Source organism: Perkinsus marinus (assembly GCF_000006405.1).
Source record: "Perkinsus marinus ATCC 50983 genomic scaffold scf_1104296958712, whole genome shotgun sequence".
Lineage (NCBI taxonomy): Eukaryota > Perkinsozoa > Perkinsida > Perkinsidae > Perkinsus > Perkinsus marinus.
Window position 1 is genome coordinate 980,474 of NW_003206658.1, and position 24,037 is coordinate 1,004,510.

The 24,037-nt window shown below is 40.7% G+C and overlaps 5 protein-coding genes and 1 non-coding gene across 6 annotated transcripts; 4 read left to right on the plus strand and 2 right to left on the minus strand.

Moving 5' to 3' along the window:
- Positions 1-1,684: 1,684 nt before the first annotated feature.
- On the plus strand, positions 1,685-3,725 carry Pmar_PMAR011763 (hypothetical protein; the record flags this gene model as incomplete). The annotated part of the gene is made up of 7 exons (XM_002773855.1): positions 1,685-1,808; positions 1,874-2,008; positions 2,358-2,434; positions 2,899-2,980; positions 3,387-3,512; positions 3,562-3,631; positions 3,689-3,725. 7 exons carry the CDS (start codon positions 1,685-1,687, stop codon positions 3,723-3,725), a joined length of 651 nt encoding a protein of 216 aa, XP_002773901.1.
- A 779-nt stretch (positions 3,726-4,504) lies between these two features.
- On the minus strand, positions 4,505-4,807 carry Pmar_PMAR011764 (hypothetical protein; the record flags this gene model as incomplete). The annotated part of the gene is made up of 1 exon (XM_002773856.1): positions 4,505-4,807. One exon carries the CDS (start codon positions 4,805-4,807, stop codon positions 4,505-4,507), a length of 303 nt encoding a protein of 100 aa, XP_002773902.1.
- Positions 4,808-10,998: 6,191 nt separating this feature from the next.
- On the minus strand, positions 10,999-12,298 carry Pmar_PMAR011765 (hypothetical protein; the record flags this gene model as incomplete). Its single annotated transcript, XM_002773857.1, has 9 exons — positions 12,178-12,298; positions 12,072-12,131; positions 11,955-12,022; positions 11,798-11,914; positions 11,663-11,751; positions 11,549-11,617; positions 11,399-11,507; positions 11,278-11,351; positions 10,999-11,082 (listed from the first exon to the last, which is right to left on the minus strand). Exons 1-9 carry the CDS (start codon positions 12,285-12,287, stop codon positions 10,999-11,001), a joined length of 780 nt encoding a protein of 259 aa, XP_002773903.1. The 5' UTR covers positions 12,288-12,298.
- A 3,998-nt stretch (positions 12,299-16,296) lies between these two features.
- On the plus strand, positions 16,297-17,871 carry Pmar_PMAR011766 (conjugation stage-specific protein, putative). The gene is made up of 11 exons (XM_002773858.1): positions 16,297-16,363; positions 16,409-16,501; positions 16,561-16,623; positions 16,671-16,780; positions 16,825-16,901; positions 16,952-17,025; positions 17,077-17,202; positions 17,254-17,402; positions 17,481-17,562; positions 17,608-17,728; positions 17,785-17,871. The coding sequence occupies exons 1-11, from the start codon at positions 16,316-16,318 to the stop codon at positions 17,850-17,852; spliced, it is 1,011 nt and encodes a 336-aa protein (XP_002773904.1). The 5' UTR covers positions 16,297-16,315; the 3' UTR covers positions 17,853-17,871.
- Positions 17,872-18,174: 303 nt separating this feature from the next.
- Pmar_PMAR011767 (hypothetical protein) lies at positions 18,175-19,540 on the plus strand. The gene is made up of 2 exons (XM_002773859.1): positions 18,175-19,303; positions 19,348-19,540. The coding sequence occupies exons 1-2, from the start codon at positions 18,213-18,215 to the stop codon at positions 19,514-19,516; spliced, it is 1,260 nt and encodes a 419-aa protein (XP_002773905.1). The 5' UTR covers positions 18,175-18,212; the 3' UTR covers positions 19,517-19,540.
- A 3,938-nt stretch (positions 19,541-23,478) lies between these two features.
- Pmar_PMAR011768 lies at positions 23,479-23,550 on the plus strand. Its single transcript has one exon. It is a non-coding gene; the product is annotated as a tRNA-Trp (tRNA).
- Positions 23,551-24,037: the final 487 nt, after the last annotated feature.

Genomic DNA, 24,037 nt, shown 5'->3' on the forward strand with positions numbered 1-24,037 from the left:
TAGCGCATGTGGTACATGCAGCCACACGGTGTGAAGTTCACACTGTGAACTACGCATTCCTTAATTCAATTAATTGTTCATAAAAACAATAAATGCCCTTCGTCGATCCTCTTGAGGGATTGTCCGATAACGACACCCGATCACGCTACCGGTTATCAAAGGAAGCTCTAGAAGGAAGCTCTAGCGCTGAGCTTCCTCTTAGAACTTCTGAGTTAGAAACCCAGAGTTAGTTGATTCCGAGTGAACATATTGAAAAGTTTGAAGTACGGATGTGTACAAGTGCGACAGAAGATCTTCTTCCGAAATTTTATCATTGCTGTAACGCAACGGGAAATGTGCATGCATTCGGGGCGAATCTACCAGGTTCAACCCTCGTACAGTAACGTTTTCTTCCTTTCTTGAAATTGTCACTTTCGGTTGTGGGGCGTAGCGACTATAATCTTCGTCTTGTCAAAAATGTCTGATTCAAACTCTGATTCCCTGATTCTCGAAAATACTCAGATTCAATGGAATCACCCGAAAAATCAGCCTCATGAGCAAGGCATATTGAGTAAGAGTATTAATCAGCCAAAAAATCAACTTTAGATTCTCGAATCAGCTCAGAGATCCACATGTCCTCGCGATGATCCTGATTTTTCGCTCCAGAGTAAAAAATCAGTGAATCAGGGGTTATTACTCACCATCTGATTTTTTCATCTGAGTAAATACTCTGACTCACCTGTTGCATCAGGATCCGCATACGGCCCCAGGTGTCATAATATCGATCATCAGGGCGCGCGCCATTACTGCACAACCTATACCTACGACGACCCATATTGAGTATGCATATACGTCCTCTGTTAGCCATTATAATTAATTGATAATAATTGTCTTATTATTCCTATAAGGAGGATGCTGCTGCGATGCTTACTGGTAATAATATGGTATATGATGGGATGATGATATAATGCTCAGTGTTTACTACTATCTACCATTACTCACTCTATTGATGATGATATGTTATCATTCTTAACATTGGGCTCATTGAGAGGTAAGGAAACAGATAACGAGATAAGGCGAAACCCTCGAAGAAGGTGGTGGTATTACTTAATCAATAGTACTAGTAGTCCTTACTATCAGGCATCATCATCATCATGAATCTAACCCGACTCAACATGATAGTAGTCTTTTAGAGGTATGGGATAATAAAGGGTAATAATAAAGATAATCGTTGTATGTTAATGTGATGATGATCTTTATTAGATATCCTATAATAGTAGATGATACCGACCAACCAGATAGGATACCTTTAATGGTAAGCATAATAATAAGAAGAGTTATACTCTATACTATTGTATAGGCGCCTATCACTGACAATAAGAATACTCCCAATATGAGTGGGGTTATTCATCGTAGTATACAGCCGACCACGACGAAGACGACTCAAACATCATCGTTAATGAGTAGTAAAGAGGTATTACTAGGATATTGTTGATAGGTATGTATTAGGTCGTACTACACTATTACTACGAGGTGATGATAAGGATGAGGGACACGTGGATGATGATGATGATAATATTAGCTTTGATGTTATTACATGTTACTTTCCTAAGGGATCAACAGTAATACAATACTCAATAATACACGTAATTATGAAGACCATCATTAGGCATCCTTATCACGGAGGATATGTCCATCCTCTATGATGTTGAACAGTGATGATGATGAAAGCTCTTCTTCTTCTAACCCATCCCCCCTTACCGCACCTGATGCTCAATTATCATGTTCAAGGAGGCTTACACCATCTAATGTTATTGACTTTATATATGGTAATAGTAGGAATAGTAGGAGAGGAAGAGGAGGAGGAAGTCATCATTATTATTATAATACTCAGGTAATCAGCCAATACAGAAAATAGGGAAGACTTTGGATTTCACCAATGAGGGAACATTAAGGAACACTCTTACCTCAATGGATAAGGATACTACCTTACATATGCTATTTAATGATTGTTTAGGAGATACTAAGAGTAGTAGTATTAATTAATAGTAGTAGTATATGGTGTATTAGGTCTACCTGATCTAGATGATCATAATGATTATATGGCATTGGTTATTGTTAATAGTAATGCTGAAAGGGATGGTATGGACAGAATAGATCAACATCATGCTACTACCATTATTGGTAAACATCACTATTGTCCACTATTGCTCTTCATAGGAGCTTGTATATCTAAGGTACATCATCATCATCATCGAGTATTGTATCTTATAAGACTGTAATACTATTCTACCCTATCCAATTCTTCTTTCATGCTGGTGGATATGATGTTATGAATAGGAGGAGAAGTGATATAGTAAACACTCTCATGTATATAGATCACTGTGGTCATCGGGAGAATCACAACAACAAAAAGAAGAATAAGAAGAGCCCATCACAATGTATTAATGATATGGTAATAATAATAGTAATGAGAACATATCTATTACTCTTGTTATTAATGATTAGAGTGATGCTGGTAGAGATGGTGATGGGGAAGATGGAGCCACTTTAGCTGTTGGTTATATTACACTTATATATGATAATAATAATATAAGTGGACAAGGAAAATGGGATGAGTAATACCTTGTATGAAGTTCATAGTCATTAATGCTACTACTTGTAGGTCCTCATCTTCTTCAAGACATGGTAATGGTAGGACTCAAAAGTTGCCATCGAGTAGTAGTAGTAGCTTCTTATTACAGAGTTGGGATGATATACCGTAAGACAATAGAATAATATCATCATAAGGATTATATTGAGATAGGTCTGATGATGAAGATGTGGGAATAGATAAGTTATCAATATCAGCTCTAAGGGGAGGAGGAGTAGGATCGCCAGTAATACTAGTCGTCATCATCATCATAATCCTAATGATAGATATTATCAACACCTAGCTCCACTAGTACTATGAGAGGGCAGTTAAGACATGAAGTATCGGACAAATCAGTAGTAACCACTAGTAAGGTTTATTAGTAGTATGAATAATATATAATATTATAATGCAGATGTTATTGATGGTGGTGATAGTAGTAATAGTAAGCACAATAATAGGGCTAATAATGCTGGATACTATACTTTATGTTATATACCACGTGGATATGTAATACTTAATTACTTCATCATCATCATGATCACAGTCTTTATAGGCTATGATATCAAGACGGGAGTGTTCATCATCATCATCATCATCATCATCATCGAGTGAGAAGGGGATAAGACTATTATCCCATAGAAGAGGATGGGGGCTGGATGTCCCTTCACAGAGCTTTACATGTTCTAAAGCCTTCAAACCTTCATATATTGCATCGTCTATTACGAGTATGTTATAACGAGTAGCACGTATATGATATGATAATACTTGGTAGGTAATGACACTGGAAAAGTGTTGGATTTGAGCTCACCATCGTCGGATATTATCCGTAAATCAATTGATAAGCTGGATAAGACCCTCCCTATACGTCTACTATTCGGTTCATGTGATGAGGAACGAGGTATTATTCACATAGTAGTACCACTCCTTCTTCTTCTTATTGTCATTAGCACTCCCTGATCTCCGCCCTGATAAGGATTATATCGCTTTAGTATACATCAACAATCGTGCCGTATCAGGGTCATCATATGGTAGTAAGTCCTGGTATCATTATTCGTATAATTTAGATTATAGTAGATACAGTATCATCATCCTTCCCAACAGTATCCTTTAAGACAGTAGCAATCTTCCTTTCACCTGATGAATTGTCATTATCTAATCAAGAGGCTAAAGAGGAGGCATCAAGTTCCATAATGGATATGTATCAATGTGCAGCAGCAGGAGCAGGAGGAGGAGGAGGAGCAATCGCAGCTGTTAGTTCACAACACCGACGTTTAAGGAGTTGTATCAACTCCTATGTAGGTTTATTGATATATTCTTTATTCTTATTATCTCATATTATAGATTGCAAAGCATCGTCGTTATGGAACCGGGAGTGAAGATGATGAAGTTAATACCCCAGTTACTACCATACCGATAGTAGCTGCTGGATACGTAACTTTTGAGAAGAGTTCTCTCACCAATGATAATGTACTGCATGATGATACATTCTAATACGGTCGTTGATGGATATGCTGATACACTCCTGTGTTGTATTCCTAGTATATAGAAGAGTAGTATCATAGCGGATGTTGTAGGAGGTCGACCATGGGCTACGGAGTAGTATTACCATCATTGTTTTAACATCGAGAGCTCTAAAGATAACCTGTTCCGTGGTAAACGGTTGTATACCCCTATAAGTTAGTCATTACTGAGAACAACATAATTATCATGATGGGTGCAGCAGGATGTTATCAACGGATAACATTGTAACTCCAGAGTTCAACTCTCTGGGTATAATAAACGATACTGTTGGTAAATGCTAGGTTTCAAGTTATATGGATGTATAAGGTAGTACTACCACTAGATTGGTGCTGCAACTCAACAGGATGTAAGTATTAACAAGACGGTATATCATGGACAATCTTCCTCCCGATCATCATAGAGCCATGGATCAGTTACTTTAAGTATTTCCTTCTCGGCATTAGCCAATACTTCCTTCACCTTATCCTCATCTATATAAACCCCAGCTGTGATAAGAGAGTCTATCAGTTCCTCTGCTTTATTGAAGTGGTCGGCCAGTTGAGCAAGATCCGTACTATCATCGATACCACCTTCAGTCGAGGACACTTTACATACTGTATGGATGAGTTCAAACAAAGATAACTTTCTACATGCCTTATCGAAGGTCTCGGGTTCAATCCTCAGTACATTCATTCTTTTTCCATCTTCTACAAGTTCCCTCAGCCTAATCATAACATCATCCAACGATAACTGATCGTTTGTAGATGGTAGTAGATATTTCTTCACCTCCTCAACACACTGAATTCTCTTCTTCATAAAGTGCCGTATATCACCACGTGTTGGACCCGATTCTTCCGATATGATACCAATAGTATTACTCTTAATGATAGTATTGAGTTTAATCGGATGATCAATATTTGTGTTTGTATAACACTGTCTAAGCTCCTCTCTCATCATAACATCCCATATACCCATATCATTATCAACATCCCTATGCAGTTCCTTATCCAAAATCACCCTCCTTGATGTATCCAGTGGATCCACTCTATAGGCGTCCTCACACGATGTCACCATGTGCTGTACAGTATCATATAGGAATGCCCTTACTCGTCTATCACTATGATGAGGGTCTTCCATACTCATCATCGAGCAGCCTCTTGGTGTTGTTATTTTACTGATATTATTTACAATACAGTCATGATATGTTTTCCTAGAAGTAGCAGCTTTCTGTGCTCTATCTGGATTCCCCAGTGCCCATCTATCTCTACATAGTGCCTCAAGATCTTCCTGCATAGTATCCCTTCCTATCTCTAATACAGTATCATCTTCTACGCCAGTAGCAGCATGACCTACCCAGTGAGCAGCCAAAGTCCAGTACCCTTGGGAAGGTAGGGAATCACTATAATGTGATAGAGAATCACCATCAAGACAACATTCGATAATATAAACAACACCAGGGGAAAGATTAAGATAAGGTAACCTGATAGTAGTAGTAGGACGATGATAATGATGATGCCCCTTCTTCTTCTTCTTCTCCTCCTCCTGATCGGCCCAGACCTCAGTAATAATATCAATACATTGTCGCCAAACATTGAGTGTACCATAAGCTTCAACGTTACTATCATCATGAGGATCAGCAACAGCAGCAGCAGCAGCAGTCGATGAAGGTGGTGGTGGTGGTCTCTGGACTAATAGTCGGCCTCGAATACGGCGGCACGAGGCTGCTGTTGCTGTTGCTGCTGTTGCAGTATACCATTGTGGTGTATAGTATTGTATGCCTATCGATACCAATAGGTTGTTATTATTAGAAGTAGTAGTAGCATTATGAGGGATGAGTGTAATCCTCTCTCGTAGTATAACATAATGAGGAGGCTTGGGAGTAACACCCTCCTCCTTCCATACCATACGATGGGTGATGACGACCTCACTATCATCTCCACTACTACTCGATTCATCATTCAATAACTGCTGTTGTTGCTGGCTATTGCTGCTACTACTACTCATACCAAGAGCACCATAAACTCTTATACACTTCAGGTGTTGTATACTATCGAATGTATCAATGATGAACATATAAGTACCATGTGGAGGTATTAGATAGTCATGATGAGGAAGGAGTGGTAGGAGATCAAAGATGCATTCACTAGGTAGTAGAGTAGGCTGACTAGGATGTAGGATCTTGTAACAAGTGATGTACATCCCTATTGATGGAGGGATGATGTCTCCATCAATAAAGATCCTCATATATGTTCCCTCACTTGATTGATGAATAACAGTTCTTGATAAACAATGATATCCAACCCTAGGAGAAGGAGTAGGAGTATTCATATTAAGGAGTAGGACCAATGGGGTAGTGTCCTCTCGAGGATCATCATCATCATCAGCACTATGATGACTATGATGATATGATGCAATAGCAGCAGCAGCAGCCCTTTTAACATCAGTGTGGAATTGTATGGTACCATAAAGCACAGAATCATTATTATTATTATGAGTATAACCACCACCACCATCATAAGCCTTCATAAGACATATTCGTAGATGTTGGAGATGGTGGGAGGCATGTAAGTGGAGAGTGCTCCTACAGTATGATGATGATGACGTTGCATGATCCTTGTTGATCCTATCCATCCAATATACCTACACATCCTATGACATCCATCAGAGAGGGTAGTAGTAGTATCATGGTATGTTACTCCATAGGGCTTATCATCATCTAATTGTAGTATAGGATGTAGAGCACTAGTAGGAGTAGTAAGGCTCTTATCAGATGATGAAGGTTGAGAAAGGAATGACGATATAACCAATGACCTCTCCTTAGACATCTCCTGAGAGCAAGCACAAGAAGGATAAAGGGGATATTGTTGTGAGGATAATAATCACCTCAGTAGTGTGCCTTGATGATGATGATGATGATACCAACTGTGCTATCAGCCATACTCCATCCTCCTGGCTGTCTATTGATACCTAATACACCTGCTGTTTATCGATCCATGTTGTGTTAGGAGCAGCAATAGTAGTAGTAGTAGTAGTAGTAACATACCTCCATATAGTTGTGTTGTTGAGAGAGGATCCCCTCATCCTTTTGAGTCCCAGTGATAGTATGATTAGCAGTAATAACATAAGGTGAGTAGACAGAGTATGAGGAGCATCCTTCTATAGCAGTGATATCCATCCAACATCCCTCATCATCCTTCAACTCCCTCCATTTCATAATACTACTCCCTCTATGACGCTCTACAGATTGGACTATGTTTATTCATCTTAATACCCCCCAACCTTAATGATGATGATGATCATCTTACCGTCAAGTATGCTTAGTTGTCGAGGATCAATAGGTATACTACTCCCATCTAGTAGGGATGAGGAAGAAGAGGAGGGAGTACAAGTAGGATAGGACTCGTCTAGACAATGATGATGATGATGCAGAGATGTTAACTACGATAGGGAATGTATACTGCTCACCCGAAGAGGAATAATGTGATGGTGTATGAGAGGAGTTTGATGATGCATTACTAATAACGCTGTCCCCATGACCTAAATGATAATGAGCAGGTAGTCCCTGAACTGTGGGTAGCAGCAGCAGCAGTGGTGGTGGTAGTAGTAGTAGTAGCAAACTACTGAGTATATCCTCCTCCTCCTCCTCTACCTCCTCCTCTACTTCTGAGTCATCATCACCATCTATCAATACTCGACGTGCCCGGCTAAATAGCAATAAGTGTTATTAGATAACAATAACAAGTCGTAATGACCTCAATGATCCTGATACACTCCCTATAGGCCTCATATTAGAATGTAGTTTGGCTAACTGTATAAGAGTATAGCATTTACTACTACTATTATCATCATCATGTATGTTAATATCCTCGACTCGATGCACACTCCATCGGCAGGGTACTACTACCTACTAATACTATCCTATTGCAGCGACAACTAGTGTTCTTATTCTCTACCTCAGTATCGCTTTTTCTTCTTCTTCTTTTTCCCTGACCAACGTCTAGAGGTATGTGATCGATGGAGAGGAATAGACTATGGCTAGCTATTTCTGTTGAGAGTTCTTGGGATAGAGTTCGATTCGATGATAGATGTGTCCTCCTACACCATCCTGTTAGAGCTGATATTACATCAAATTCCATCATTAAGTTATCACCATTGTAACCACCTAATTCAAAAAGATGATGTTCATGGTCTAATTGGTTATTATACTCTACTGTTGTTAGTGTATAACATTACTTATAGAGGCTAATTTGAGTAGAGCCTTGCACAATATAGCAGGCCAGAGACCTCCATCATGAGCTCGGGGTAACATGAGATGAGAAGGAGGGTTTGATGATAATGATGAGGTAGTTGTGAGAGTGGTCGTTGAGGTCATTGGCATGAGGTCATCAATCTAACATGATCATCTATAGTATACCTACTCCACTTATTACTACTTCTATCCTCCTCCATCTATCCTCATAATACAGCTTTACTATATACCTCCCATTCGGGTTATATATAGGATATCCGAATGATGATGATGATGATGTCTGATGACAACATAGAAAAGAGGAAGAGGGAGTACTACTAATACAACTACTTACATGAGGTGTTGTTGTTGTTGATGATGATCCCTCTACTTCAGATCTCTTCTCTATATCATTGAGGTTAATCTAAGTATAAATGAATAGTAGTAGTATGAGTAGTAATAGAACCTGAGGATGTATAAGCTCCCATAAGAAGCATCCCTCTTGTATGTACTCTTCATGACGAGCAACAAGGGATATATTAGATGCCAACCATATACCTACTACTATAACATACTCATACTCTTAACCATCCTCCCTACTTATCGATGATGATGATGATGATGACTGCTGATGATGATGATGCATCTGGCAGCCTATATCTTCCAAGTGAGCCTTACGAGTATAATACTGCATACGTGATAGGATGCAGCTTTCGGGGACTGTAACCACCTTCCCATCCTATTATGTTGATAATAGTCATGATGAGGTACCATGCTTATGATCATGAGTACTCACCTCCTCCTTCTCCTTGGCTGTCATCATCACATCATGGTTTAGTAGTAGTTGATCCTTGACTGATAGTATATCCTACATTCGGGTTATATTAACCCACAAGAAGGATGATGTATTATACTTACTGTAGAAGGTTGTTGCAGTAGCAGTTGTTGTTGGTGATGTACACCTGTAGTATCATCATATGACATTGGAATATCCATAAGAGTACCATCAACCTGTTATTATCAATAAAGATACTTAATCATTAGTATCAATACATGTATCCTCTTCCATCCAGTTAACCTATCCTTCATCTCTTGTGGTAGCAACAACATCGACTCATCCACATAGTATCCAGCATCATCATCATTACCATGACGACCACGATAAGGAGGAGGATGGAGCCAACAATCAATTCCCTATACTATATGCTGTAGGTAGTTAAATCCTCCTAGACCCTACCTTAACTTCAACCTCATCAAACTCCTCCAATGAAGTATTCTCCTCCTCTTCCTCCGGCCCTACCAGATCATTATCATCTTTGGTATGGTCGATGTCATCATCATCATCTTCATCATATCCAACATTATCATCATGATGAAGGGGCTCCCTCCGTGTATAGGTACTAAGACTACCTTTCGTAGGTTGAGGAGATACCACTGGCTTCTTACGAGGACCCATTATGCGTAATAGGTCAACAACACTATAATCGAACACTATCACGATAACAACATTATCACTCTGTCGTCGTAACTATGATTGCTATGGAATTGGATAGTACCACCTTGCACGCACACAGACGGTACGCGGACGAGGCACTGCGCCGCGCATATACACGTGTGGGAGTAGCATCGATGCTGTTGTAACATGACGTGAAGTCTTTGTATATTTAATTCCTATAAGAGGATATGATAGGCCACCCTGCAGTGGAGGGTGTGTTATATATTGGTGAAAAGAGGAAGAAGAGGCCGTCAAAGTGGATAGGAGTACTACTACTACTACTACTACTACTACTACTACTACGCCCTCTTCAATTAGGATGGGGCTCGATCAGTTATGGACATGATAAAATGAATAATGTCTCTATTCGAATTAGTCGTAGGTTCGATTCCCACGCAGATAGTTTCTTAATCGAAAGATATCCTTCATGTATATTCTAAAATGAGCAGCAGCAGCAGCAGCAGCTGCTCATCATCGAGCCCCCTTGGTAGTCTTATTCCCCAACTAAGACCCACCATTGACCAATAGTGTATCATACCTTGTCATCATAATTGAATAATCCCACATATCTGGATAATTATCAAATGAACAGTATTGGTGTAATAATGAGTTGTTCTTCTTGTTGTTGGGGTAGTAGTAGTAGTAGTAGTGATAGAGGAGAGGAAGGCAGATATCGTGATGAATACTATCATCATACACCCTATCTATATCTATTATCATCAAGTATGGATGAATAGGAGAATCCTCTCTAATGTTATCCTCACCTTCAGTACTGGACATATGCTACTACTACTAGCTTTATTAATAATCCTCCTATCCTATAACCAATACCATGTGAACTTTAGTCGAAGCCTTATTTTGCTGATTACTAGTATTGTAACAGTACATGCCCCATAATATGCATTTGCTCATTAGTAGCACCATGCTCATCATCACAAGGTTGCCTTCTAGAGACTAATACTCGATAATAGGGATAGTAAGGATATAACTGAACAGTGATATTCTCCCTCGCGAACCCCTTCCCTTTTGATGATAGCACTAACAGCAACAGGAGTATATGATCAATGATCTACGTTGAGAAGATATGAAACCTCCTACAATTGTGCATGATGGACTTGGTGTTGTTATAACATCTTACTATCATAAATAAATGTTTTATCATTAATCGACCACCTTCATATTATCATTCACAGTGGAAAGAGTGAATCCTTCTCGCTGAGAGGAGGATAGCACCAAAATATGCACCTAGAAGATGGAGTAGTAGTAGTGGACTACAAAGATTTATACACCATTACTCTGAGTTAGGACGAATCGTTTGAATTGTGGTAGATTCCACAAATGCCTATAACGTAATAATGGTAATACCATACTACCACAAAGCCACATCATACCCTAATAATAAAGTAGTTAGTTTATCATTTATATTATTCTATACCCTACCAGACTAGATATACTCCTGTTACTAGGTATAATAGAAGCTATACCAACTGCTGAGAGGAAACCAAGAATAATACCTAAAGATCATAACAACACACTAACTACTACTATGTGTACTACTTACCTGCAACTCTAGAGGCTGCAAAGTACTCCGGTTGATGATAGCACGATGGTCGTAGTAAACCCAATTCAAATACCAGATGATGTGGTATGGATAGTTGTTGATGTTGAATCTATTCATAGATACTATCACTATTAATATCATAATTACTACCATCATAAGTGCTATCTTCTCAGCGTCAGCAGTAGGTACTCCAATGTTAGTAGCATAATTGATATACTCCTAATAGGAAGTAGAAGACTGTGTTATTATTATTACTACTATTACCTCCACTTCATGCTCAGGAGCTATATCATGTTCCCATCGTTCTCGAGAGAATTCATGATTATAATGATGTATAGCTGCACGATCACTTCCTAAATAATCATCGTTACTACTACTAATCATAATCATTCTTATCACCAAAAGTGTCTATTCCTACATTCAATGCTACCACAACAGCAAGACCAATAGTACTCATGATACTTGATACCGACTTATCTCGTACACGCAAGTCAACTCCTGCTGCTATCAATGTACCTATAAACAAGTGATATGTTATATACAAGGATATACCTACATGTTGATGTAAAGCCAATATCAAGTGCTCCTCCAAAATAGAATAGTAAAGGTGACACCATCTGATGCCTGAAGTATAATGATGATAAGGTTATAATGATTGAATTACTAATACTACCCTTGCTCTGCATCTGGGTCTGATGAACCTCTCATCTCATCAAAATGCCATAGTCGATATCTATTCGAATATCGTATAGTATATCACAGAATGAGCCGTATATCACTTAGTAAGCCTTCTACTAGAAGTAGTAATAGCTTGTCTAGACTCTATATCATCATCATTTGTAGAAGGAGAAGGATACAACGATTCATCCATACTACTAGTAGCCATCATATGAGAATACTATTGGGCAACTGGTATTGTGTTGGAGTATGAACACAAGGGGTATACCTCGAAAGTACATAGTAAGGGCTAGTAGAGGAGGTGGTGTATAGTGAAGCTAGCGAGCAATGTTATATCAAGAGTCCACCGACCAGTAGTACATCATATTACTAAGGTAATGACCATTACAACATAGGTACGCATTCAATCTTCCCATACCTTCATACTACAACACAACTACTACAATTACTTTAGTCTAAAATCACATATCACACTTAACAAGAGTTAGACAAACGTCGATAATATAACACTAGATACAAGGGAGGGGGAAAAGTAGATCAATGATGTCGTTGCTAAGGTTACTACATCCACACATGGACAGTGTAATCCATACACATGATCATTTAACATGGCAGCCGTTCCAAGGCGTATCTTGTGCTGCTGCTGCGGCGGCGGAGGCGCACGCGATCGAACTCCAAGTCCGCGCACAACGTATGCGAAGGGTATAAAACGTATGATGCATACAGTAGAGGGAATAGCCAGGGATATACAGCTAGAGATCGATGAATATAGGTAGGACTATTATTAAGGTTAGAGGCTTAATACTCTATTATCTAGACGACAGAGATCCCTCATTATGTCAGCGGAATTGGATATATATCGTAATAAGAAAGAGAAGGAAGCCAAGATGATGATAGAGAGAGAACACATGATAGCAGAAGGACTTATTACTAGTGGTGATACTCTAACTATATTATTCACTAAGAATATGGTCAGTACTAGAAGAGAACTCTGCTATTATCTACATACCGTTTAGGAGATACTCAATCATTCTACCACATCATCGATTAATCACCTCCTCACTGTAGACGTACCATCAGTTGCTGCTAGGACTATACAGTAGTATTACATCATTATGGTGTTGATAATACCTATGGCAGGGAGGATAATTCTAATGAGACTACTACTACCATATGTATAGATCATAGTAGAATACAATCATTCAAAGATAGTATTAACGATATTACAGTAAGCATATCGATCTAGGCCGCCGCCGCCGACCTTAGTAATTGTTAGGCACATATTCGAAGTAACATAAATAGAGAAGACCTAGCATATGAGAGAGTGAAGGGGCACGACACAGTTAGTAGAAGATTACTAGATGAGGTACCCATGGTGGCTTTCTTTTGGATACTAACCCCAATACAGATCGTGATACAACATCACAAGATATGTAGAGAGTCTATTGTTCAAAGTGGACGGAATGTTCTTAGATCTATTGTAAGTCTGTAGTAGTAGTATCATGTTCATACTACTTGTAGTACTGTATCATCATCTTTAGCCTGTTACATTTAATACTCTATGGAGGGATGTGATCCCTTCCAAGGTTGACAGCTTTACTCAACGATGCTGCCATGATAACTTTATTAAAGAAGTTAAGGAGGAATTAGATGCTTGGTATGTATCACAAGAGAATGAGGAGTCTAATGAAGCGGATCCTAAGGTAACTTAACAACACCAGGAACACCACAGCAGCCTCTGTCATTATCACTGAGAGAATAACCCATATAGTATCTTGTTAACATTGTAGGCTATTATTGAAGTGATGAAGGATGCTACTTGTGGGGTTAAACATGATAATATGAGGCTTAGAAGAGAGCTAGTGAAAAAGGCAATAAAAGCAGTTGAGAAGAAAGAACAACAGTCTAATAGGAATGTGAGGAATCTATTATCAACATGGTATATTATAGACACTAGATGTCAAGCATCGAATACCAACAACAGGCCAGCACGGAGCACGGCTATCGTATAGTTTTAACTCAGCAGACTTTACCTATCCAGACTAGGGTGAATAGGGTTCATATAGAAGATCTCATAAAGCAAAGAATAGAAAGGGCTATATGCAATGTTGATGGTCATCGATCCATTGAGGTAGTAGTAGTATCGATAACTTGAGATTGAGATCGATATGATGATAGATAAGGAGAGTTCTTCAAGAGGTTCGATCTCATCTCGTACCACACCTTATTGAATCTCTTCTTTATTTGAGGGAATACCTCATGAATGATGGAACAACTTGTAATGCTCAATGCCCTTATCGACCCATAACATAAGATGTGCTTTAGGGAATATCCCCAACGCTGCGAAAAAGAAGAAGAGTACCATCATATCTACCTCAGAATGCCTTTGTTACTATCTCGCAGTACTCGATATATCAATTTCATGGCGCGTGAAGTTAGCCATGAGCATTCTATTAGAGGTTATTAGTCATGGTCATGCACGAGAGAAGGTAGTAGAGGAGATACAAAGGATCGTTATCGAAGAGGAGAATAGACGGAACCTCCATGCAGCCCTGGATTGATTAAGGCTTGGTTATTCATGTACTATCATGATGCACTCATATTACAGTCATCATCATTTCTATTTATTGTATTGTGTGCCTCTTATGATGCTCTGTCGTTGTTGATATTAAGTATTATAAGGATGATCCATCAATGAGGATATCTCTATATAAGACTTGGGGTTTGGCTACTACTTCTAACAGAACAGGTGTGGTGGCCACCAATACTAGCAATATCGCTGCTTTTAAGGTTGAATCATATCCTGCTATTATTGTAATAACATAAGCATCATGTGTGCCGCATCATCGTCTACATTACGGTGATCCACTATAGCTGTTGTTCACTCTTTAGTCAAGACTTCGATAGATATCACCACTATCATCGTCAATATCATTTGTATATGTTGAAGGCCTGCATATTCCTTGCAGTTAGTGATGACTATTCGGATAGCAGGTAGGTGCGTTTTATCCCTTCTACTATATCTTCTATAATCACGACTCATCTGCATATTATCACAACACCATAGTTCCTCATGCTAAGTTCATATACCCCAATATCATCATCACTACTATTTTCTCGAAAGAGTGTTATATCTAGGAAAGGTAGGGAGGTTAACTATAAGTGAGCGAGTGAACCGAACTAAGTCTAACTACACATCTATCATCAACATACTGGATTCCTAATGAACATATCATTCGATAACGAGATTAAACGAACTACACTAACTTGTGTATCAGTTTATCATATTGGTAACTCCCGCTTCCGTTTGTTGATTTCAAACTGTCACATAGTACTTTATGGTGTGGAATCCTCCTCATCATCATTCATTCAATCATCTATGCTGTAGTGGTATCATATTTAGTTAGTATTCCTCCTGAGAAGTATGATTCACGATGCGATGATATAATGATGTATTGATGACATGTGAATGATGCATCATCATCTCAGTTAATGTCAATCTCAACGAGTTATTCATACACGGTCTTATCCAGGAGCATGCTACAGTGGTAGGATGAAGACTTCGTCCTAAGTGCAGCAAACTCGACTTATTCCACAAATCATTCGAATGTTGTTGTTGTTGTTCATGTTGGGGTAGTAGGATGCATATTGGTGAATATCAATACTTGAGAGTCTATAAAGAGTCGAGCTTATAGAGTCCTTATAACAGTATGTAGACGTTCCAGCTGGAACGGTTTATGTGGAGAATATCATCGCCCTAATCCTTATTTCCCTTACCCGCTCTCTCTTCAACAACAACCGTAGGGCTCTCATTGACCATAACCTCACCATGTGTTGGCCGCCATAATATAAAACGACCACGAGTTGAATCGAGGTATACCAATCACGATCATGCTTAATCCTGAGTCGATCAGGATGCCCAATAGAGCTTTCAACGTCATCGACTATACTTCTTATACTGTACAAGTGGCGAGCGCCGTTGTCATTCGAACTCGAGTAGATTCGTCAAGTTATCGGCACCTGCCCCCGCCCCCTTCCTAATTATTCTACAGTCCACCTTATATACCTTTCAGAGCCATCTAGCGAGAGGCTTGGTAGCGAGAGAGGGTTTCTACCGGCTACAGGACCTTCTATTAGGGTAAATGATATTGAATATATCTTGATACCTGTTGATGAGGAGGAGGAAGCTGGGCAGACATGATTGACATGAGTATATCATTAGTAGTGTTTGTTAACCTAATGACATCATCTGGGAAGAAGAATCCACCACCTATGCCTGTGATTGAGGTATTAATAGCATTATCATACAATACATCTTTATATTATTATCAGGTCACAATGCTTACAGCAGATCTCATTAAATTTACTATATTCAATGCGAATCAGGCAATAGCCAATGCATTGAGAAGGATTATGATAGCCGAGGTAGTAATGTATACCAAGCCATCCTCCTCTTCCTTTATCATTATCATCACCAAACCTAGGTACCGACATTAGCTATTGATACGGTTACTATTGAGGAGAATAGTAGTCCTCTATTCGATGAGGTAGTATCATTGACAATCACGTCGTTATGGGAGATATTCTCATGTAGTTCGTAGCACATCGTCTGGGGTTACTGCCTATCAATTCTAAGGAAGTGGACAGTTATAGTGATCCTAAGGATTGTCAATGCTACTCATCATGTCCTAACTGCACTGTTAAGTGAGTTAAAGTTTAAAGTAGAGGCATTATAAATGTCAATGTAGATACACTCTAGATGTTATAGCAGAAGATCATGGTGTTACTGATGTAACACATTTAGATATTCAACCAGTTGATCAGGGTAATACCATTAACATTGTTATACTGCTAATATATGAGTATTGATAATAGGGACATCGATACCAGAATCAAGAAGACCATTACCAGTACCCTTATGGGATAGGACTAAGACTGAAGAGGAGAATGTACTATTATTTGTGTTACTCATCTGCTCATCATCATTATGCATGTCTTAGAGGCGTAATGGTATTGTTATTGCTAAGTTGCGGAGAAATCAACAATTAACGATGCATATGGAAGCACGGAAGGGTGTTGGTAAAATGCATGCTAAATGGAATCCTACTGGCACTGTTGCTATCCGAGTAATGATGATTATATGAATTCTTATCTTATCGAATAATATTGTTATTCAGTACGAGCCTGTGATAACAATAGATAGAGCAATAGAGTATGAGAAGCTATCAGTAGCTGAAAGGAAAGCTATTGTGAGGTCATGTCCTAAGAGGGTTTTGGATTTGGATGCAGCTGATCGTATACAAGTAGTGAGGAAGGATCTATGCGAGTAGGATAGGGAAGAGGAAGAAGCAGAAGAACAGGAGGAATGATGATGATGATGATAGGGAACTATGGTTGTTGTCAGTTTTTGCGATGAATGTGTGACTAAAGCGAACTATGATTTCAAAGCTAAAGGCATGATTACCGTTAAGCAACGGACTGATGTGGTAAGATGAAGGATATATTGACTACTGCTTTACCCACTCCTTAAGGTACACTTTACTGTTGAGTCTACTGGTGCTAGACCACCAGAGGATATTGTTATGGCTGCTATCAAGGTCTTTAAGGAGAAGTGGATAAGACTTCATGAGGATCTTGGTAAATGGGAACAAGGTGATAAGGGGGACGACGCAGGTTCAATTCCCAGTAGCGACATTAAATTATCTCAGAGTTTGGTCAACCGATAGATCCCGCAGCAGCAGCAGATGAGGATGATGATGATCAGATGGGAGGTTGACTTATTACCAATACGTATCCGCAGCTAGAGTGTTACGTTATAGAGGAGAGGTCTATGTATCCGTCGATCTACAGAGTGCTGCTGATGGACAACACTGTGCTAATACATTCTCTACAGTGTCGTGGTTAAATTCTTCCTCAGTGGTTACTAGGATCTATATTCTTAGGGACCCTCTCACTTGATATAAGCCCATAATAAATAGCTGTTCTTGGTATCTATAGTAATACGGAGATATGTAGTGTATATCATTCCTCATCATCATCATAGCCTCCTCCTCCTCGTCGTCGTCGTCGTCGTCGTCGTTATGATCGTAATCATCATCAGTTTTGTATTATTCACTGCATCATCATCATCATTAGCATGGCATCACTCCTTATTGACCCTTTACCATCAATTGAGTCATTGAAAAGGCATCTTTGTGTGAGACTAGAAGACCATGATGATGATAATAAAGTGGTATTCTATTCTGATACTATTGATGCACTTGAGAGATGTATAACCGGAGTTATGGGTAAGATACGTCATTTGCCATTGAAAGGTGATGATAAGGAGGAGGAGTACACTAAGGGTGGCGGTATTATAGGATGTGGTCGAGAGTCGTCGTCTAGGATCATGATTAAGGATCCTCGACGAATGTGGAATGATCTCACTGGTGATGATTTCGATGATCCCGATAAAGTAACAGGTATTCGATCGCTCATTCGTTATCCTCTCAAGTCGACAGATGTCGATCCTTTGATCGTGGAGATTAACCTTTCCTGGCCACTCTATAATGGTATGCATGAAGTATTCATGCATCAAGGCAAACTCTTCACGAAAATGCCAATACCCAAGTCTTTGGAAATGTATACCAATGCCATCACTCATCATAAGGAAACCTTTAAGTGTGTCCCTGTCCATTGTGAACACTATCTACCAGGCCCTTTGCCTACTCTAAGTGGAATATGGCATCATCAAAACTGGAGCTATTTCTGGCCATTAGTACACTCAGCAAGAGAGATATCAAGATCAGCAAAGCTTGGTATGATAGGATGGTTAATGGGGGCTCGACATACTGTGATAGCCTTCGATACAGACTACACTGATCGGAAATATCGTGGGGCCTGTCAGAAGGGGTGTCCAGGTGTAGGAGCTCAACTGTTACTAGATAAGACGGCTGATGGTGGTGTATGGTTCCGATATCGAGCCTTCTGGGAGAACTTTAATGAAGAGGGACATGAGTACGAGTCCAAGGGGGATAATATTAGCCTTGCCGATGTTTGGGAATCTACTCGACAAATTGATAATGGTCTTATGGTCGATGGAGGAATGACCATTGATCGATGCTGTCAGCATTTTACAAAGGGAGTACTTCAAAAGCTAATTGACAATGGTATGGTAGAGAATGCCGATAACAGTGAGTTGAAGCTGCGGAATAAGGAGATATTTGACGCATTGGATCGGATAAGAGCGTAAGGAATACTCATGTCTCATGTGTAGTAGTGTTCGACCTCAGTAAGCATCCCTGGTGGTATCCCGAGGAGACTTCCCATCAAAGGGCGTCAGAGAGATGGCAAAAGGATCTTATGAGTATATATAATAGTGGTGGCATTTCTAGTTACATTCATGAGTTGATATCAAGTTGGCGACTCAGAATTAGTTTGTACCAAATACCAGATTTCTGACGTTGCTTTATGTTCCTTCCCCTCTCCTTCTACTCGTTGCGTTATAGTTATCATAGCCATTAGCAGAGTCGGGTCGAGAGAGATAATATATGCTGAACGCGAAGCTGATGTTGGTGAAATAATGTATTCACTCGCCAAGAATGGGCCCTTCTATTGTGGTTATCGACGTTGCTGTTTGTCGTATTGTTGTTATCAAGCGGACTCTTACACTACTATCTGATATAATACGCTATGCGTGGTGATCTATCACAGACTAGAGGTGTGACAGTAATTATAGAGCTTTTAGACGGTAAACTCCTACAATAGAGGAACTGATGAGCACAGGTATGGGATGGGTACCGGATTATTATCAAACTTACACTTGAGGCTGAGGGACTGGTATAACGTTGTTAGGGTTTCTCAAGCTCATGGTGTGGTGAGGGTACTAACCTTAAGATCCATCGTTTCCACTCATGGGTGGTGATCGATTCTGTGATAAATGGATTCTTTTTGCATCGATCCCTTAAACGCAACCGATGACCGGACAACGATTGCCTTCTAGTGTTGTATCATCCGTGGTTGCTTACATGAAATATATAAATTATCCGGGGTTAGTGTTGTGACGTGTGTCTCTCGGAGTGTCAGCTGGCGGCTCTACTTGACCGAATGGAGTACATCATGCCCTCCCCTGCTACAGTCGAAACATAAGGTAAATTGCTGTAAATGGATCACTCGATTACTTGCCATTACTCTTCAATCCTTAATGGGAGTCGTCCTAAGGTATTATGAAATATGTTGTTAACGAAAAATTAAAATCCGTTACCGAATCCGTTTACCCTTTAATGTTGAGTCGTCGATTTCCGAGAGGGTGGTAGGTGGAGAATGATGCACTCCATTCTCCTCTCGAATACGGGATGATGGGAAAGGAAGCCCCACTCGTCGTTTTATCAATCGACTATCCACTCCCATGAGATGTCGACATGTTCGGTGATGATTGGAATCAACGCAACCCCAAATATGAATACGTCGATGATCGTTCGATTATCATGTTGTCAACTATAGAGGACAGGAGGTGGCCATATTTCTGGTGTATATTCGCCTGTCCCAGTGAAAGCCTCAGTACCTGCATAAGCATTATCCTAACGAGTTACATCATGCACTTACATCCTATCAATCCATCGTTACTATACTCCTCGGGATTCCCGTCAATTTCCCATTGGGAATTATCATTGCATCGAACCGGTAACGTATTGGCGATCTTTAGTGTACCGAATCCTTGTTGGCATTTAACCTTGTATGAAGTTCCCGAGATAAAGTCTCCTGTTTGTTGACGACTTCGTATTGAGATATGAGCCTGAGGGAAGCTGCTGTGTATGGAGTTACTTGTTGCTGCCTCCTTTACCCAGTCGGTTGGGATATCAGAAGCCTTACATCTCGGGGGTTGGCACATGGGGTAACTGATTGATATCATCATCATCGTAACTTATCTCATCGAATGCCTTACCGTGTGGTCTGTGGATCGCCTATTTGGAAATTATTGGGCCCAACTGTGTGATAGTGACCATCAGCTCCACACTGGACTGAGACTTTGTCGGGGGTCCATCGATCGGGGCACTGGTAAACTCCTATGATATATAAGATATACAGGCTTGGAAGATATAAGTAACTCACTACTTGGAGTTGCATTGTAAGCCTCTCGTGCTGCAGGACCAAGTAGTGTACCATGGTACATGATAGTAGGCAGAAGGGGGCAAACCAAAGGGACCTATGATGATAATAACATACATGGTAGAGAACGAATATATCCCATACACATTCAAAGTCGTCCATTGTAACTTCCAAATCGCCTTCTGTACTGCACGAGATGGTACCAGTCCGGCGGCCCTAAGGACAATAAGAATCGTAATCATCTCTTCGCAGACTGTTCATGGAAGTTCAAGTATCCTCTCATGAACCACCACCACCACCATCTCTCCCTGTTGACCTCTTTCTTAGGTGTATAACCAAGATTGCATTTATAGTCCACACTATCATTCAGGAGTAGCCTATCGCCGGCATTGTAGCCTGTGCTTGGTACCTATGAGTCCTTATATGAGTACACTATCAACATCACCATCATTCAACTTCACTACCGCATTGACTATATCAGGTAGCTTTTGTGCACACCTTGGAGGAGTGCATGCTAAGGGAGGCTGCAACCTCGATAACCAATCACCATGATCACTGTCTCTGATACCCCAACCATGGATCCCACCTGAATAGGATAATATGCAGAAGAGTGATGACTGTAGGAGTAGGTGGAGAAGACAACGACGACGAGCAGCAGCAGCAGCACCTACATGTGATGAGCAACGTTGCCTTTCCTCCCTTAGCCATGGCCAGGCCATTATGTGTAGTGCCCTCCTCACAAGTGTACTTCACTTCATCCTTGTAGGTGAATATCTTAGGTCCACTTGCCTGTGATACCTCCCCATGAGGGACCTCAGGAGCTTGACCGCATTTCTGAGGTCATTACCAGCATGTTATCAGTAGCAACAGTTGTGATAGTTATGATGATAACTTACGACGAGCTCACATGGAGGTGGGTGGGCTTCTGGGGATAGATTCCCGTCTGCATGGCATTGCTGTTCGAACTTAACCTCCCCTTCTACTCTTCCACCTGGATTGAAAACACTCTCTAGAATTCGATATGGCATCCCCCAGCTGCACCTAGAGTGTGCCCTTCACTGCACATGTACACGACTGTGGTCGGGCTCTCGACAATATCGCCTGGACTCACGCCTTGTGGGTATGTTAATCTACCGTTCTTGATTGGTAATAGAGGCCCACAAGGTTTAATGCCTTGACAGGGATCATTCTACGGTCAGATATAGGAGGGTGGCTCACATCCGGAGGTATATCCATGAGCCCACTGAAAGTCTCCCGAGCTACTGCATTGGATGGTGTATGTGCTGTGTTCCCTATTGGTGCCCGCAACATAGGCTCCTGATCGACACAAGGCTACCTTTACATTCCAAGAATGGTAGTAATAATATCACCCTCATCACAGGCAAAGTCCATTCTTTCACCGAGCCGTAGTATCTAAGAGTAAGACAATAAGCTTATGCACTGTTCACCAGAAGCAGCTACCCTTGTTGTTATAACTGCTGTGGCGAATTGCTTCATCTCCTTGGGGACATCGTTGATATCACCTAAGCAGTAAGTAGTATTAAACTATGAGCAGGGCAACGGCGGCAGGGTATCTTCATTACCACATATGACCGGCTCGCATCGATCACTCCCTCTGTCATACTCCCATACACCAGTTATGGTGCAAGCAGCAGTAAACTGATGCCGAGTCTTGTCCCCACCAAGAGCGTAACCGGGAGCACCTTTCATAGTTCCCTACTGTCGTCGGGATGCTACTACTACTTGAGAGTGCTCACATGCAAAAGGGACTTTCGATGGATAACGGTAAGTCATGTTCTTTCCAAAGTGGGTCTGGTGAGCATCATCGAATCGCTCGAGTTGTCCACATTTCCGTGCAATACCTAATAGTAACGGAATAGGAAGCGAGTAGAGACAAGTGAGGTATTACATGGCGATCGGAGGGGGACATCCCAATGCACGTGACCATCAATCTGACAATTCATTACAAGTTCATAGTGATCACATCATTCCTTAACGTACATTGATGCATTTAACTTCAAAACCCATGGTCTGCTCAGTAAAGCCGTCCAAACAGACAAAGTCTATACTCTGGCCCTCAGCAACACGGGTGGGATCTGAGGCGCGCGAATAGAGGAAAGTACTGATAAGAAGAATGCTTGAAATTACTAACGTGTTTCACAGGCTCTGCATTGGCTATGCTGGGAAACTCGCCACAGTGTATGGGTTGACATCGAGGTAGGGGGTAGGAAGGATGGAACTTACCGTCAGAACCACATTGGATACTTATCGTTTCTGAATGAGAACAGACATACTCCGGGATAAATATATCATAAGGCCCTGTGGCGCAACGGTAGCGCATCTGACTCCAGATCAGAAGGTTGTCCGTTCGAATCGGGCCGGGGTCACTTTCTCTCCCTATCTTACTCGGTCCGTCATCTTCTCCATTTGCCGTAGTATGCTCGTTACACGTATAATCAACCTAAGGACTTCCTGATGGTAGTGTAGTTCCAAGCGGATACCTCACCTTTTGCGGGTACACGACCGACTCTCCGATCTTGTGTGATGTTGGATACGCATTTGGTAGCTCGAAAGGAGCTCCGCATTTCACTGGTTTGCCTGACGAAGAAAGAACACCAAGAACATACATGGCGATTCAATCTTGCCCCTCTCCGTACATTCTGTTATGTCAACTCTCACAGGACGGAAGTTACCACCAATATGGCATCGATAAAGGACCCTCCGTGGGCCTGTACCGACACTGAGACAATCTCTTATAGCTACACAGCCTACCAAGAACGAGACCATCAGCAGTGTGGCCTTCGTCACATGCATATTCGGCCACGGCTTCGTGAGCAAACACACCACCCGGCGGTTGATCCTAAATGATGATGC